The sequence below is a fragment of the Lithobates pipiens genome, unplaced genomic scaffold (assembly GCF_037356315.1).
Source record: "Lithobates pipiens isolate NorthernLeopardFrog02 unplaced genomic scaffold, aLitPip1_a1.2 Scaffold_16, whole genome shotgun sequence".
In the NCBI taxonomy this organism is placed as follows: domain Eukaryota; kingdom Metazoa; phylum Chordata; class Amphibia; order Anura; family Ranidae; genus Lithobates; species Lithobates pipiens.
In genome coordinates, this window is record NW_027507748.1 from 241,413,706 (window position 1) to 241,431,680 (window position 17,975).

At 44.6% G+C, this 17,975-nt stretch overlaps 1 protein-coding gene across 1 annotated transcript in view; it reads right to left on the reverse strand.

Moving 5' to 3' along the window:
* CDK18 (cyclin dependent kinase 18) overlaps positions 1-17,975 on the reverse strand; it is a 310,945-nt gene that overhangs the window by 196,237 nt on the left and 96,733 nt on the right. The window contains exon 2 of the mRNA XM_077481220.1: positions 423-561. Coding sequence (XP_077337346.1) covers positions 423-546 — 124 coding nt within the window. The 5' untranslated portion in view covers positions 547-561. The remainder of the gene's footprint in view (positions 1-422; positions 562-17,975) is intronic.

Below are 17,975 nucleotides of genomic sequence, written 5' to 3' on the forward strand. Positions count from 1 at the left end.
TAAACCTCATTGTGTACTTAAAAGCGGGGTATGCCTGTACTTTCTGAGTCACTGAACTCAGTGACCTGGAACATGGCCAATGAAGTTGAAATCCTAATTTGCATACTTATTTTTGGTCAGTAAACCAGATAGTTGTTGCACTGCAGGAAAGGCAATCTGACAGGTTCATTTGCCCACATCTGTCAAAAGACAACAGGTATAGGACCCTAATCCCTCATATAATAACAGATTATGTTTATTGCTAAGCGATAAAGAGGCAGCAGATAAGAAATGCTTTACCTATTTACGGCACATTCTTTTTAAAGAGCACCCTGCACAATTCAAACTGACATACAGTACACAGAGTACAAACTGGTCATATATCTGCTATGACCTAATCAGTCATCATCATGTGAATGTTCATCTGGAACATGTGTACTCACGTCCATTATGTTGGCTGTTTATCTGATTGAACTGCTCTGTAAACTCTGCTAAAGACTCTTCAATCGTTTCAGTTCGCGGAACAGAGAGCGAAAATCGCCGCTTGAAGTTCTTCATCTTGTTCATGGTGACAGAGGAAACCTACATGTGCAGAAGAGAAAAAAACGTGTGAGAGACCAAAGAAAAGGAAAGAGGAATGAATACAGTATGCGAAACAGATACTGTGGATGGCAAGTAAAGGCATGGGGGAAAGACAAAGAAGAAAAAAATAAATAAAAGTACATCCCATAAGAAGTGCACACAATTCTGAAAATCACAAATGTTTAAACAAATAATGGAAGTGCTTTCCAAGAAGGAACATGTTGCTATAAATAGAGACAGGTTGTATGTATAAAGACAGATTACATACATTAAACAAATTGACGCAGAAGGACAGATGACAATGAATCGATATTTCAGAGAAGGATATCTGCAAGTAGAAGACTGAAATACAGGCTGGCTAAGAAAGGAGCAGAGTGAGAGAATGTGGGTGGACTACATCTGCTGCATCTCTTATCACCGTCTTATAGATGTGAAGAAAGTGCTAAGATTCTTTCTTCTGTTAAACCTCAAATTCTTATCATCCTATTCATTTACAGCAGGGTCAGTTTAAAAAAAAAAATGTCCATCATACAAAGCCATTGCAAGTGTTAATGTTCCCTCTGCCTTCCCTTTAAGGTGCAGCTACTTCTGCTTTTTTTTTTTTTAAATGCAATTTGTTCCCAGGGATATCTCGCCCAATCTGAGCAAACAAAACCCATCCTTCTGTTAAGATTGAAAACACTCATATGCTGCCCTTCCCTATAAATAGTGCATTACCAGCTTACATGCAGTTTTCACTGCCAGGCCAACAAAGTTAATATTATAGACAGGAAGACTAATCTAAAAGAAAAAAAAAACAAGGTAACTTGTATCTAGGACTATCACCCGTGATTGCATTGTGATTAGTGTTATCCAAACCCGTCTAACCATAATCTGCTTCGTAGGTGATTTTATTAACAGGTATTCTTGTTATTAGAAACCATTTAAATAGAACCACAAGAACCACCCAATGTGGAGAAAAGCAGAGCTTCCTGGAGGAATGCATTACTTTTCATGTTGTATTTACTTTGAAGCTGTAAGGTCTATATTTAAACCTATAGAAATAAATAGCACGCCAAGGGAAATGATCTTTTTCTAGGAACAGTGGCTTAAAATAAATGAAAAACTGACGGTCTCAATACATAGCATCCCAATAGCAAGTGGATGTAAATCCTATTTTTGCACAAATTGATTGGCACACCTGCTTCAGGTAGTTCCACACCTTACTAGCCATGTGAAACAGAAAGGGGAGGGTCACAATCTCTGCAATATCCATGTAAAGAAAGGAAAGACTGCTAACAGTGTCCACTGAAGTTCCAAAAAAACAGATCAAGTAAAAAAGCATGATCTACATCCAATAATTTATGTAGGGGTAGTAAACCCTAACCAAATTACACTTCATTTACCAAAAGGTTGTGTATCAAATAAATAAAATTTTTTGTTTAATACTAAAGTGCTTATTTAGTAAAACACTTGTTTTTATCCTTTTTTGTTTTTAACAACTCAGTACTGTTGATCACCCACAGCCTATTGACAGTCACTGCATGTCTACATGCATGCACTCCAAGTAGGACTGCATTGCATTTCTCAGGCAGGTTTCCTGCTGGTGATAGCAGAACGTGTGTGGTAAGAGGCACCTGCAATCTCCATTGGAAAAACATATGTCAAGTTTACAATGCAGAAGCAGAACTAGAAGGGGACAAAAAGATGTTCTGTTATAAAAGGAAGTAGCAGAATGAGGACCTTCATGGCAGGATCGGCAGGTATTATTTTAATAAAAAAATACATATGGTTACATAGTTGGTAACGTTGAATAAAGACACTGATCCATCCAGTTTAGTCCGTGTTGGTGTGTGTGTTTATGTCAATATCATTGCCCATATTCTTGTATATTTTGTTTGCTAAGATGCCATCTAAGAGTTTTTTTAAATTATCAACACTCCCTGCTGACACCACAAAGAAGGGAATTTCACATCCTTACAGCTCTGAAAGTAAAGAACCCTTTACGCAGTTTAAGGTCAAACAGTTTCTTGTTCAACTTCATTGAGTGGCCACATGTCTTTTTATCTCTCTTATATCATATCTCCTCTTGAGCGTTTCTTCTCCTGGTAGAATACATTTAATGCTTGTATTCGTTCTTCATAAGAGAGGTCCTCCAGTCCCTTTATCAGCTTTGTTCCCTTCTCTGGACTCTCTCCAGTTCCAGCACATCCTTCCTGAAAACCGGTAACCAGAACTGGACAGAATACTCAAAATGTAGCCAGACCAGAGTTTTGTAAAATGGCAGAATTTATAGTCTTATCTCCTGAGAAAAATACCCTATTTTAAGTATGCTAATAGTCTGCTAGCTCTGCTTGCTGCAGATTGGCATTGCTAGCTATTGCTGAGCCTGTTATCTACTAGGAAACCCAGATCTTTTTCCATCTCAGATTGCCACAAAGTTTCTCCCCCTAGCGTTTAACTTGCATTGATATGTTTAGCACCCCAAGTTCTTTACAGTTTTCGACATTTAACCTGATTTGCCATGTGGTTGACAGTTTTGCTGTAGTTCATTTTTTTTGCGGGCTTCTTGTAAAGTTTTTATATTCTGCTGCAAAGTTACTGCCCTGCTTAACTTTGTATCATCAGCAAACACTGAGACTGAACTATTTATACCTACCTTTATATAATTTCTGAATAAATTAAACAGAATTGGTCCCAGGACAGAGCCTCGGGGTGTCATGCGCACAACACCAGAATATTCTGAGTATATGCTATCTATTACCACCCTTTTAATGCACCTGCATAACCAGTTTTATATCCAGATACATACACTATTGTCAATGCCAACAGACCTCAATTTGTAAATTAAGTGTTTATGGGAAACTATTGAATGCTTTGGCAAAGTCCAGATATACCACATCCATGTGCGTTTCTCTATTTAGATGACAGCTCACTTCCTCAAAGAATGTTAGCATATTGGTGTGACAAGAACGAGCTTTCATAATTCCAAGCTGATTTCTACTAATGATAATGTTCTTATAAGCAAAATCTTTCATAAAGTCCCGTATTGTCCCCTCCAATAGGTTACAAAATATTGATGTTAGACTGACTGGTCTGTGGTCTCCAGGGAAATATCTTGGCCCTTTTGTAAATATTGGTTAGCTTTTTTGCCAATCAGCTGGTATCATTCTAGTCACTAAGCTGTCCTTAAAATGTAATACTGGCCTGGCTATAGCCTGGCTAAGTTTTTTGAGGACTTTTGGGTGTAAGCCATCTGATCGTAGTGATTTATTTATGTAAAGATTTTCAAGCCTTTTTTAGACACTGGGTTTTCTGTTAGCCACATTCCGTATTTGTTATTAAAAATACAGTCTTGATTATTATACTCCTACTTTTCCTCTGTAAAAACTGAGAAGAATGCATTTAGTATAGTCACCTTCTCCTTGTCATTTGTAACCAAGTTCCCCTGATCATCTGTCAGGAAAGGTTCCACCTGCTTATGACTCTGTCCGGCATGTAGCGTGCAGTACTGATGTCCACCAGCAGGTGTCTCCTGACAGCCTGGAACTGTCAGGGGAGCTCTCTCCTGCTGGTGGTACTATTTGATCTTTGGGCCACAGTACTGCTGCCCACCAGCGGGTGGTTCCTGGCAGTGTGGAGCCAACATCTTCTCCTGCGATCAAGCATCACCTGAGCCTGATTGCAGGAGATATGCATAAATACCCGGCAAGTACACACACACACACACACACACACTTGGCCTTGGTATCTTCCTTGCGCCCTGACCTGAACTTGAGAGACCTGAACATGAACCTGATCCTGTCTCTGACTCTGATTCCCGTACCTGAACCTGGACCCTGAGCCTTGTACCTGTACCCATCCCTCCTGTGATCCTGTTTCCCTTACCTTTGCCTTACAGCCTGATTCATCCATCCTCTCTTTGTCCTGTTTGTTCCCTGTCCCCATCTGCTGACCTCCCGTTGATGACCCTGGCCTGACTACGCTTATGATTCCGGTATTCCCCATTATATGTATATATCTGTCTGTTTATTATTATTATTTGTGGGCCTCTGTTTGTGGTTGGTTGGTTGCACACTGTATTATAGTGGAGGTGGTTGTGTTTATATCATTCACTTATCTTAATAAATCACTATATTTTCACTTATATACGTTTGGGTTTCCTCTGTTGTGGTCCACGCAGTTCTGGTCTCACCTGATACGTGACAGTATACCAAGGCCATCCCTTACCAGAAGTGGCTGCACAGAGGAACCATCTCGGTTCTGTTTACTTTTGTGAGATGAATTCTGATGTGATTGTTTACTATGCTCTGCGGGCGTCAGAGAGTGGTGAATATCTCCACCAGACACTGAAAGAGTGGATCAGTGATCAGCTGATAGAGATCATTCGTTTGGCTAACTCCCTGGTTGATCAGGGTTGTATGCTCTTTAGGGATGTGCAGCCTTTAGTTCAAATATGTACAGAGTTGGCCCTGCCCTGTATTCCAAAGGGCCATGATGATTTTTTCTCCTCCTTTCAGTATTAATCAGGTTTTTTCTCTGGTATGGCTTTTGGAAGATGATCCCACATACTTTTTTGAACACTACTCAGCCTGTTCCCAACAGGTGATAACAGAGTGCGTCGATTCTGTACAGGCCCTTGTCAGACAGGCAGAATGTATACTGCAGTTTGTGCAACCACTACTCTACTACTGTACAACCAGCATGGACTGATATAGTACAGTCAGCCCCAGCCAACCCACAACAAACCACAACAAACCACTATCCTGCACCTATCCTGCCTTTAATCCACCTGCCTCTTCTCAGCTGCTTACAATCCCACAAGAACTTCTTCTAGCTACTATTTCCTCTTCCCTGTCATATTCCAACCCTCATCTCCAGTCTGCTTCATTCCAGCTATGAGTAAGCAGTAGCCTTAGTGCGAAACGCGTCAGATGTTAGCATCTTTTGCTGTGATGTCATTTGCTGTGTCCTAAATATTATTTGAATAAAGCATAGTTTTAGCTTTGGAGTGCGGCCATCCAGAGTTCTGTCATTATCCACATTATCTGCATGTTGTGACTCGCACACGGATCCCTTCACCTGGAGCAATTATCTCTGAGTTCACAGGACCTGCCTTTGAGCGGTCGTGTATATCTCTCTTGTGATTCTACAGTCCTGCAGTTACTTACAGGACTTCAGTAGCTAAGCCAAAAAAGAAACGGAAGTTCTTTCTAAGTCACACAATCCTGCCAGTAACCCAACCTGCCTCCTCACCAATTTTCTCCAGTCTACCTCCGATGATACTGAACCTACCGTGAAAACATTCTGCCTGCTGTCCAGCCTGAAGTTCCAGTGCTCGTGTTCAAGCCTGAAGGCCCGGTGCCTGTGTTCCAGCATACAGTCCCAGTGCCTGTGTTCCAGCCTGGAGCCCTGATGCCTGTGTTCCAACCTGAAGTCCCGGTGCCTGTGTTCCAGCCTGAATTCCTGGTGGCTGTGTTCCCGGTGCCTGTGTTCTGGTCTGAAGTTCCAGTGCCTGTGTTCTCACCTGAAGTTCCGGTGCCCGTTTCCCAGACTGAAGTTCCAGTGCCTGTTTCCCGCTCTGAAGTTTCGGTGCCCGCTTCCTGGTCTGAAGTTCTGGTGCCCATTTCCCGGTCTGAAGTTCCAGTGCTGTTACCCAGCCTGCTAGGCCGGTGCCTGTTTCCCGGTCTGACGTTTTGGTGCCCGTTTTCTGGTCTGAAGTTGCGGTGCCCATTTCCTGGTCTGAATTTCCGGTGCCCATTACCCAGCCTGCTGAGACGATGCTTGCTGAGCAGGAGCCTGCTGCCCTGCCAGATGACTTGGAGCCTGCTGCCCTGCCAGATGACCCAGAGCCGGCTGCCCTGCCAGATGAGCCTCTGTCTGCTGCCCAGCCTGATGTGCCTCTATCTGCTGCCCAGCCTGATGTGTCCCTGTCTGCTGCCCGGGCCTGGTGTGCTTCTGTCTGCTGCCCAGCCTGATGTGCCTCTGTCTGCTGTCCAGCCTGATGTGCCTCTGTCTGCTGTCCAGCCTGATGTGCCCCTGTCTGCTGCCCAGCCTGATGTGCCCATGCCTGCTGCCCAGCTTGATGTGCCTGTGCCTGCTGCCAAGCTTTATGTGTCTGCTGCCCAGCTTGATATGCCTGCTACCCAGCTTGATGTGCCCGAGCCTGCTGCCCAGCTCGATGTGCCTGCTGCCCAGCTCGATGTGCTTGCTGCCCAGCTTGATGTGCCCATGCCTGCTGCCCAGCTTGATGTACCCGTACCTGCTGCCCTGCTTGATGTGCCTGTTGCCCAGCTTGATGTGTCTTTACTTGCTACCCAGCTTGAGGTTCCTGTGCCTGCTACCCTGTTTGATGTGCCTACTGCCTAGCTTGATGTGCCCGCTGCCAAGCTTGTTATGTCTATGCCTGCTGCCCAGCTTGAGATGCCTGTTGCCAAGCCTGATATGTCTGTGCCCGCTGCCCAGCTCAATGTGCCTGCTGTCCGGTTTGATGTACCACTGCTCGCTGCCCAGCTTGATTAGCCGGCAAGCCGGTGGGGGGTAAACAGTGAGGCTGCATTTGATGGGGCACAGTGTCTGCATATGATGGGGCACAGTGGCTGCATTTGATGGGGCACAGTGGCTGCATATGATGGGCACAGTGACTGCATATGATGGGCACAGTGGCTGCATATGATGGGCACAGTGGCTGCATTTGACGGGCACAATGGCTGCAATTGATGGCACAGTGGCTACATTTGATGGGCACAGTGGCTGCAATTGAAGGCACAGTGGGTGCATTTGATGGGCACAGTGAGGCTGTAATTGATGCTTTTTTTCAGAATTTTTCAGTTTGTTTCCGCCCCCCCCCAAAAAACTTTTACAAAATCCAAGCACATACTATAGCCACAGGTGAACAAGTATGAAAATAAACAGTAAATAAATAATATACAGAAGTGAGTCCAAGAGTCACAAACAAAATAGTGTAAGTTTGAATGTTGTGTTACCAATTTCCTCCACCTTCTGCAACCACCACCAAAAAAAATAGGATGTGCCCTTACTAAAGAGCATTGACCACCTATTACGGGGGGTCAACATAGGCTTGTATGTCTGGAAAAACTCCATGTCTTTTCCGTTCCGTTCAACAGAAACGTCAAGCCATCACCGGGGAAAACATCAGCATGCTCCGGAAGAAGTCTGATTAGCAACAAAACCTTCATTAAATCCTGGTAAAAAAGGTTTTACACTATTGTGGCGTTTATCATTTGGGGTATATGACCTGATGTCACGGTTGGAGTAAAAGAAATCTATTTTTCCCGGTGGTGGTTTAAAGTTTCTGTTGAGTGGACCCCTTTACAGACGTGGAGTTTTTCCAGACATACAAGCCTATGTGGCGTGACCCCTGTAATAGGTGGTCAACGCTCTTTGGTAAGGGCCTATTTTTTTGGTGGTGGTTGCGCAAGGTGGAGGAAGTTTGTGACACAAAATTCAATCACTATTGTGTTTGTGACTCTTGGACTCACTTATTTATATTATTTATTTACTGTTTAAGCGCAACATACTTGTTCACCTATTTCATTTTTGTGATAATATCTCACTTGATTGTTGCAGATGCAATTTTTGTTCTTGTTTATCATAAGTGCAGTTTATTTTCGATTTAATACTATATCCACAGCCACACCTTTGCCTAAGTTTTTGCTTACTTCATCATAAAAAGAAATCAGAAGTGATTGACAACTTTTGTTTTTCAAGAAACCATGCTGTCCTTTGCTTAAAAATTTGATTTTTGTACTCCCCGTAAAATACTTTTCTCTGAAGTTCATTGACGGACACAGCTCCTTTAATTCTTGGCCTTAGGGTTATCACGCCACCTTCTGGAGAGGACTAGGCAGAACATCTAACATGGCTATAACCCCTCACCCTGCTTCCTGCAGCTCAGTTCGTCAAAAGGCAGTACAAACATAAATAGTGCTGTGTCTGTTAATGATCTTCAGAGAAAAGGATTTTATGATGAGCAAAAAAATCCCATTTTCTCTTTCGTACATTGACGGACACAGCTCCTTTAATTCTTGACCTTAGGGATGTCCCCAAGCAGTGTCAAAAAATGAGGGGTGGAAACACAAAACATAACTTCACCCACAACAAAAGGAACACCTCAACAGAGGAGTCGCCATCTTAAATGGCCGCCATCAAAACCTGCGGCCAACGTATGCATCAAAAGATGCGTTCACAACAAACTTGTAACTGACAGAAAGTGTAAATTGCAACCTTACACAGCCGTCTGTAAAACCTTACGGCCAAAGCAAGCATCCGCTTATGTCAGCTTTGTAGAATTTAGTGAAAGTGTTTTAAACGGATGACCAAATCGCTGCCTTACACACCTGGGAGACAGACGCTTGATGTTGGAAAGCCCAGGAGGTTCCAATTGCCCTAGTGGAATGAGCCGTGACAGGCTTTAAGGCATAGGCCTGAACCACGATCTGTCTGATCCCCCTGAGAAATGGTGGTCGACGAGACTGCCAGACCTTTTTTCGGACCAGCCACTGAGATAAACAGAGAGTCAGACTTCTGGAAAGGAGCCATAGCAGACAGATATACCCATAGATAGACTACGTCCAGGGAATGTAAGGCAACTACTTTCGATTGTGTCGGCTTAGGACATAGGGATGGTAACACGATGTCCTCATTTAGATGAAATGCCGAAATTACCTTTGGACGGAAAGAGGGCTGCGGATGTAGAACCGCCTTATCCTTGTGGATGACCAGGTAGGGAGACTTGCATGACAAGGCCGTCAACTCAGAAACCCTCCTGGCAGATGTAATAGCCACTAGAAAGACTACTCTGAGAAAGAGTTAACAAGGGAATCTACCTAATGTTTTCAAGCGGCGGTTTCTGAAGTGTCAATAGCACCAGATTTAGATCCCACGGAGGTAGCGGTGGTCAAACCGGAGGGACTACATTTCAAACCCCTTGCACAAAAGTACTCACTAATGAGTGAGTCACCAAGAGACATTGGAAAAAGACAGCCAAGGCTGAAATCTGCCCCTTGATGGTGCTTAAGGCAAGTTTCTGATCCATTCCTCGCTGCAAAAACAGCAGGATCCTGGAAACTGAATATGTGCGTGGACGCCACCCCATCTTCTCACACATGGAGATGTAAGCCTTCCACGTATGATGGTAAATCTTTCGAGAAGACAACTTCCGGCACCTCGGTCCCTTAGTACCTGGTTTTCAACTGCCATGGCGTTAAAACCAGCGATGATAAAGCAGGATGAAGTATCGGAGCCTTGCGATAGAAGGTCTTCTCATATCGGTAGCCGCCAAGGAACATCCGCCATCGTACTAGGTTGGCGCACCACGGACGTCAAGGCCAATCTGGGGCAATCAGAATCACTGGAATCCCCTTGGCCTCCACTCTGCGCAGCAGACATGGTAGAAGTTTGAGTGAGGGGAAGGCATAAATCAGCCGATAATGCCCCCATGGAACCATCAACGCATCTGATGCGTCCGCCCAGGGGTCTCTTGTCCTGGACACAAACCTCTGCACCTTCCGATTGAGCCGAGAGGCCAAGAGATCAACATCTAGTGTGACCCACCCTAGGCAAAGGAGCCAGAATCTGGATGCAACGACCATTCCCCTGGGTCCAGAATCTGACGACTTAGGTAGTCTGCCTGCAAGTTTTCTACGCCCGGAATGTATATGGCCGACAGGGCCGCCATGTGCCGCTCTGCCCACTGGAGGATGAGAGCTGCCTCCCATGAGGCGGCCGAGCTCCTCCTTGATGGTTGACATATGCCACCGGCATGGCGTTGTCCGACTGGATCCTGACCGGACGCCCCTGTAGCCTCCTGGACCATGTGCAGAGGCACCATCTGATCTCCCGAAGCTTGAGCACATTGATCGGCAGTTGGGATTCTTCCCACAACCAGAGGCCCTGGGCTGACTGTATGATTAGAGTCCAATGGAGAGGAAGGAACAATCTCCCAGACTGAAGGGCCGGAGACCTCAGCCACCAGACTAGGGAATCCCAGACTAACTGGCTCACCTGAATTTGACAATCCAGGGATAATGGAGATCTGTTCCATTTTGACAAAATCTCCTTCTACAAGACTCGAGTGTGAAATTGGTACCACTTCATCAGTGGCTACCATGAACCCCAGAACTTGCATGCAGAAGAGCAGTGATGACCACCGGCGGTTCACCAACTTCACCGCAGCTTGAGGAGTCTGCAGCTTGTCTGAAGGGAGAAAAACTCTCGCTTCTGAGGAGTCCAACAGTAAGCCCAGGTATTCTTGAGTCAGCACTAACACTTTTTTAGGTTCCACACCCAACCAAACTCCCGCATGGAGTCTGCATGGTGTTCGCTACATCCTCCCTTAATTCTGAAGCGAAAGCTGCTCTCAGAAGGAGGTCGTCTAGATAACCCACGATTGCGATCCCACGTTGCCTTAACAGCACCAGAATTGGAGCTAACACTTTGGTAAAGACTCGGGGTGCTGACACCAGGCTAAAAAAAGGGAGAGCCACAAACTGGTAGTGCTCTTCCCCGACTGCAAATCGCAGAAACCTGAGACATATGAGCACATGTAAGTACACATCCTGGATATCCAGGGACGCCAGAATGTCCCCCTGATGGGAGTGCAGTGACCACGGAGCAAACTGATTCCACCCTGAACCTTTGCACGTTCACAAAGCTGTTGAGGGCCTTCAAGTCCAGGAGTCCTTCCTTTTTGGGGACTACAAACAGATTGGAGTAGAATCCCTGAAACCTTTCCAGCGTCGGTACAGGTACTATCACCCCGTGCAGCAGCAGGTTCTGTACTGCCCCAAACAGAGTTGGAAGTAGAGGTAGGTTGGAGGGAAAAAATCTGTTTGGTGGACAAGAAAGAAACTCTATCTTGTATCCTGATGAAACCAGTTTGCAAAACCACTAGTCGGATAGTAGGGAGGTCCACCAAGCTGCAAACTCCCGAAGACGACCCCCCACCAGAGAGTTGGGCAGGGGCAAACCTTCATGTAATAACATTTTTGTTTGCAGACTTGTTTGGCTTGCGAAACCAGGGACGCTTCTGTCCTTCAACAGGTGCCTTGTCGGACTGGGAACGGTTACCTGCCGACCCAGGCAGGCGATAAAAATGTTTCTGAGTGGAAAAAGAGGGCCCTTGCCTACGGTGTGGCTCCTTACCCTTCCTGGACTGTGGGAGAAATGTGCTCTTCCCACCGGTAACATTTTTAATAATGTCATCCAGCGAAGCTCCAAATAGCCTTTCACCTTGGAAGGGCAAATCCGCCAGTGCTTTTATTAGATGCCTGGTCCTCAGACCAAAGACAAATCAGGCGCAGTAGCACCACTGCTGATACTGATGCTTTAGAGAGCAGGGGGACCATATCCAGGGCCGCATCACAGACATACTTAAGGCCATGCACCAACTCATCTGCCAGTTCTACGCAGACCAGGGAAGACTGTTGCTTCTCCAATTCACGGAGCAACAACTTTGCCCATTCAGTAAGCGTCTGAGACACCAAGGCCGTTGCCAGCACAGGTCGTAAAGCTGACCCCACCACCGTAAACATGGACCGGACCACTGCCTCGGCCCTCCTGTTGGCAGAGTCCTTGAAGGCAGGAGTCCCTTCTACCGGAATCATGGTTACTTTATTTAACCTGGATACCGGGGGTGGTCAACGACCAGGGGAGATGCTCATTTTTTCAGGAGGCTCTCCTCAGAGGGGTAACACGCCGCCATTCTTCTTGGGACTGAAAAGGTCCGTTGGGGACTTTTCCATTCCTTGTAGATGAACTTATCAAAATAAGTCAAATAAGGAAACACCTTAGGCGTGCGGGCCAGTTTTTGAAAACCAAAAGGGACCGCCACCTCAGCAGAAGTTCCTGCTGCATGCTGTATCTTCAGGGTATCCCGCACTGCAGTGATAAGTGCTCCAACTAGCGCACAGAGTCATGCTCACTGTCCGAACGGTCCTAGTCCGCATCCTTTGACACATCAGAACAGGGGCCGCCAGTTGACCTCCCAGGGAATGCCCAGCTGCTCTATTCTGCCAAGGCAGGGAGAGCCGTACTTACCCCTCCTGTAAGGATTGCTGGACGCATTCCACCACAGACCCATCACCCGTGCAGGACGGGGTGGCTGCTGGCCACGGCACACTGTGACATGGACAGCAGTAGCCAGGTCCTATGTGTGCCCCGGGGCATATATTCATAAGCGCCTTATTAATTTTCCATAAAATAATAGCAAAAACTCACAATTTCAAAAAAACTGATCATGCCTCTTACTAAATACTTTTAGACTATTTTCCAAAAATTGGTAATTTTAAGTCATCAGAGTTGATCATTTTAAATATATATATATATATAGTTTGTAGACTTTTACAAGGTATAAATAATTTACACTTGTAGTGTTTGATAAGTTATAAAACGTATTTTAAGTTTTGTAGCAGAAACTACGAGAAACTTTCTCAAAATGTTTGATCTTTTTTACTTTATATAGTAAAAAAAAATTTTAAAATGCTTTTTTTATGTACAGTGTTGCATGATCAAGTAATTGTGAAAGTATTTAAGTGCTCAAAGTCTTTGGCGCACAATTGAAGAAATTCAGGCAATGCTCACACCTCCTTGGATAGGTGGAGAGCAACACAGATTAGACACTTTGTCACCTCCTCACAATATGTGCCCTCCTCCAGCCATACCTTATCTGCTTTTGAGATGCACTGCTTGGACCTCTCGCTGCTATGCTACCTACTGTCAATTTATTCGTTGCTGACTGAACCCCAGGAGAGCTGCTTTACCTACCTATGGAAATAGAAACGTGATCTTGCCCGGACCTTTTTGAATGAACAAAGAGATCATATTTTTTTCTTTATGCACCGATCCTCAATTCCAGGAGGTGTGATATAAGGTCCCGTCACGTTAGTATAAAGTTCCCACGCAAACTGAGCCTTAGACTGACAGACATTTAGCTAGCAGACGAATGGGAGCAGTGCTTGCTTCACCTCACCCCGCTTTTTTGAGGCGTAGATATAAGAAGTCCCTCTTGATTCATCTTCTCAATGCTGCTAAAATATGTATATCGCAAAGGTGGATATGCCCAGAACCCCCAACAATCAGTCAGTGGATAGCTGTGGTGAATGAAATCAACCTGATGGAACATTTAATGGCTGTGTTAAAATGAAAGGAGGAACTATTCAATTAAACTTGGTCTGGTTTTATGGGCACAATTTTCAGTACTCACGAGCCTACAACACCCTTCTGGTCTCCTCAGATGAGCAACTGTGACTGTGCATGCATATCCAACTCCCCCCCCCCAAAGTTTTCTGTTCCTTATCTTTCATTTACTATAGAGTCTGTTCATTCTCTTCTCTTGCTCATTCTTGCTAGCTTGCCATCTAGCCTCTGGGATGACATGCTTTTTCCCTATATTCCTTTTATTAAAAAAGTGTACTCGTACACTGGCCTCTGGGTGAGCCTATTGTTACATTTCTTTACAGAGTACTGAAATTCTCAGTTGCCGATCAGGAATTGACCTTCATGTTTTGTACTTTATACTTATGGCTTTATTTTATTATATGTCTGTGTAACAATATTATACCCTCAATCAAAACTGGAATTGTATTGTTTTGCTGGTGTGCAAAATGAAAGTTTAAAATGACAAAACAAAAAATCTTGCTTTATGCCCCTCCCACATCCAAAATCCAGCCATCAAATTAGTAGGCCAGTAGGTATACTTAAGAGGTGGGACAAGGTGGAACTGGACAATTATATATACAGTATCTTACATGGATGGCTTTGCCATGCAAATTTTTACTGGAGGTATTTTTTCCATTATGCTGTATCTTTTTTGAGTTTATTTTTTTCCAACAAGAAACACAGAATGAGGGCAGCAAAAAGTATAAATGGTCCATAGAGTTTGCCCCTTTTTTGATTTTTCTTTGTATAGATCTACATTTGTCCCAAGCATGTATAACTATTTGAGTACCAGCCTGTAAATACACATTCATTACCAGGCCATTTTTCAGTTTTCAGTGTGATAGTTTGACTGACAATTGCTGTTACTGTGGGTTCTTTTCTCATTGGTGGATTCTGCATTGTGCCCTGGGAGTCATCTTGGATGGGCACCCACTTCTAGAAAAATTAGCCACAGTACTAAACTGTCTCCATTTATAGACAATTTGTTTAGCGGTCAACTGATGATGGATACCTAAATACTTTCAGATTGCTTTGTATCCCTTTCCAGTCCTATACAGATAAACTTTTTTCATCCTAAGTCTTCCGAGAGCTCCTTTTTTGCAAAGCAGGCTTCACATCAGTTGATGTTTCTTATGAACTGCAATCTGAAGATGTTTGAGTGTAACTCTAAACCCCATCTCCATACTCATTTGATTAATTGAACTTCAAGTGTGCAAACTACTGACTCCAATTAGCTTTAGTTAAAGTAGTCTATGGGTTCCCTTACTTTTTCCTCCCACATTGTGAATGTTTAATGCTGGAGACATGAGACACACAAAATTAATATTGTGTCAGTGTTATCAGCTTAAGCACACCGTGTCTGTCTATTTTTGTGACTTAGATGAGCATCAGATCACATTTTATGGAAAATTACTGCAGAAACCCGTTAATTTCAAAGAGTTCACATACTTTTTCTTCATCCTTTGCAAACCAAGTAAAATTGAATTTTTTCCTAAAGAATGTATTATATTGCAGCTTACCAGTCATTACATAGTTACATAGTTAGTCGGGTTGAAAGAAGACACAAGTCCATCTAGTTCAACCAAAGAAAAAACGTACAATCCCATATACACAATCCTGTACCCACAGTTGATCCAGAGGAAGGCAAAAAACCCCAGCAAAGCATGATCCAATTTGCTACAGCAGGGGAAAAAATTCCTTCCTGATTCCCCGAGAGACAATCAGCTATTCCCTGAATCAACTTTACCCATAAATGTTAGTACCCAGTTATATTATGTATACCTAACAAAGAATTCAGTTGTGGCTCTGCGTGAGTAAAGAGATGAGCTCGGACGTTGTTATTTGAATATACCGTATTTAATTTTCAGGGGAAAAAAACACCTACATTTTAAATAAAGAACTGTGAAGTAAAATAAGGCTCAGTGCCCATCTGCGGCCTCACAAGTGCCATGAATGCAGCCCCACCATTGCCATGCATGCAGCCCCACCACTGCCATGAATGCAGCCCCACCATTGACATTAATGCAGTCCCACCATTTCCATTAGTGCAGCACCCCCATTGCCAGGAATGCAGCACCCACCATTGCCAGGAACGCTGCACCCATCATTGCCAGGAATGCAGCACCCACCAGTGCCAGGAATGCAGCACCCACCATTGCCAGGAATGCAGCACCCCCATTGTAAGTAATCCAGCACCCCCATTGTCAGGAATGCAGCACCCCCATTGCCAGGAATGCAGCACCCCAATTGCCATGAATGCATCACCCACCATTGCTAGGAATACAGCACTCACCATTGCCAGGAATGCAGCACCCACCATTACCAGGAATGTAGGACCCACCAATGCCAGGAATGCAGCACCCGCATTGCCTGGAATGCAGCACCCACCATTGGCAGGAATGCAGCACCCACCATTGCCAGGAATGCAGCACCCCCATTGCCAGTAATCCAGCACCCCCATTGTCAGGAATGCAGCACCTCCATTACCAGGAATGCAGCACCCCAATTGCCATGAATGCATCACCCACCATTGCTAGGAATACAGCACTCACCATTGCCAGGAATGCAGACCCACCATTGCCAGGAATGTAGGAGCCACCATTGCCAGGAATGCAGCACCTCCATTGCCATGAATGCAGCACCCACCATTGCTAGGAATACAGCACTCACCATTGCCAGGAATGCAGCACCCACCATTGCCAGGAATGCAGCACCCACATTGCCATGAATGCAGATTCACCATTGCCATCAGTGCAGCCTGATTGAGCGGGACGAACGCCTTAAGATTACATACAGGAAAAACACCTGTTTTCTCGTGGCCTCTTTAACCACTTGCTTACTAGGCACTTAAACCCCCCTCCTGCCCAGACCAATTTTCAGCTTTCAGCACTGACGCATTTTGAGTGACAATTCATACAACACTGTACCCAAATGAAATTTTTATAATTTTTTTCACACAAATAGAGATTTCTTTTGGTGGTATTTAATCACAGCTGGGATTTTTTTTTTTTTGCCAAACAAACAAAAAAAGTTGGAAAATTTTGAAGAAAAAAAAAAAATCATGTTTCATAGTTTGTTATAAAATTTTACAAACTGGTAATTTTTCTCCTTCAATGATATGCGCTAATGAGGCAGCACTGGTGGGCACTGATAGGGCACTGATAGGCTGCACTGATGGGCACTGATAGGCACAGTTAAGGCGCAATGATAGGCACAGATAAGGCGACACTGATGGCCACTGATATGATGGCACAGATGGGCCCTGATGGGTGGCACTGTTAGATGGTACTGATGGGCACTGATAGGTGGCACTGGTAGGTGGCAATGATGGGCACTGATAGGTGGAAGCTGATCAGCTGATCACATGGTAAGTGTTCGGGATCGACACCTTACTCCGACCTGTGATCCAGCGAGTCTCACAGGCCGGTTGGGCATGGTAGGACATCAATAGACGGCCTCCCGGCAAAGCAGGTCCACGTTGTAGCCATCATTTGGCTATAGCGCGGATCTGAAGAAGTTAATAGAAAGTCCCGCCTCCTATGATGGACAGAACAGACGTCCAATGGTAGCGCAGGACATGGGACTTCCTATTACAGAGGCTGCTGTGTAAACAGGAAATACTCCTGTGTGTACGGCACTCGTCCCGCCTCCTCCCTGTCCCCTCCCAAAGCAGCCAGCATATATATGTTTTGTGGCCCTGGTTCTGGGAGATCGTTGGGGGCCGCAAAAGATATATATGTCCTCCTGGGGGATCAGGAAGAATTTTTCCCCCCCGATACAGCAAATTGGATCATGCCTTATTGTGTATTTTTGCCTTGCCTTCCTCTGGATCAACTGTGGTTATAGGGTTGTGCTTACAGAGGCTTTCCGCTTGTTTTGTTTAGTTTTTTCTTCAGTTGGTTGAACTTGATGAACTTTTTTCAGCCTGATTATGTAACTATAAATTTGGCCCCATGCCTATGTGCTTTCCATGAATCTGCCCATCATTTCCAGTCTATACATCCATGCAAATATGTTTTTCTTTGGCCAAGCCGTTACTAAAAGTTTGTTATGTCGTTTGTCTCATCTAAGTATGGCTTTTTGGTATTTAGGGGTTCCCAGGTTCCTATGGCAACTTTTGTGTCCCTTTAATGGCAAAATTGTAACTCAGTATGTCAGGTCAAATCTCACAGTAGATATTTTCATTATCGAATTCCTATCTCTTCACTTTGTTTAATCAGTATAGAAACATTGCTTAGTACTCAATGAGCGTATGT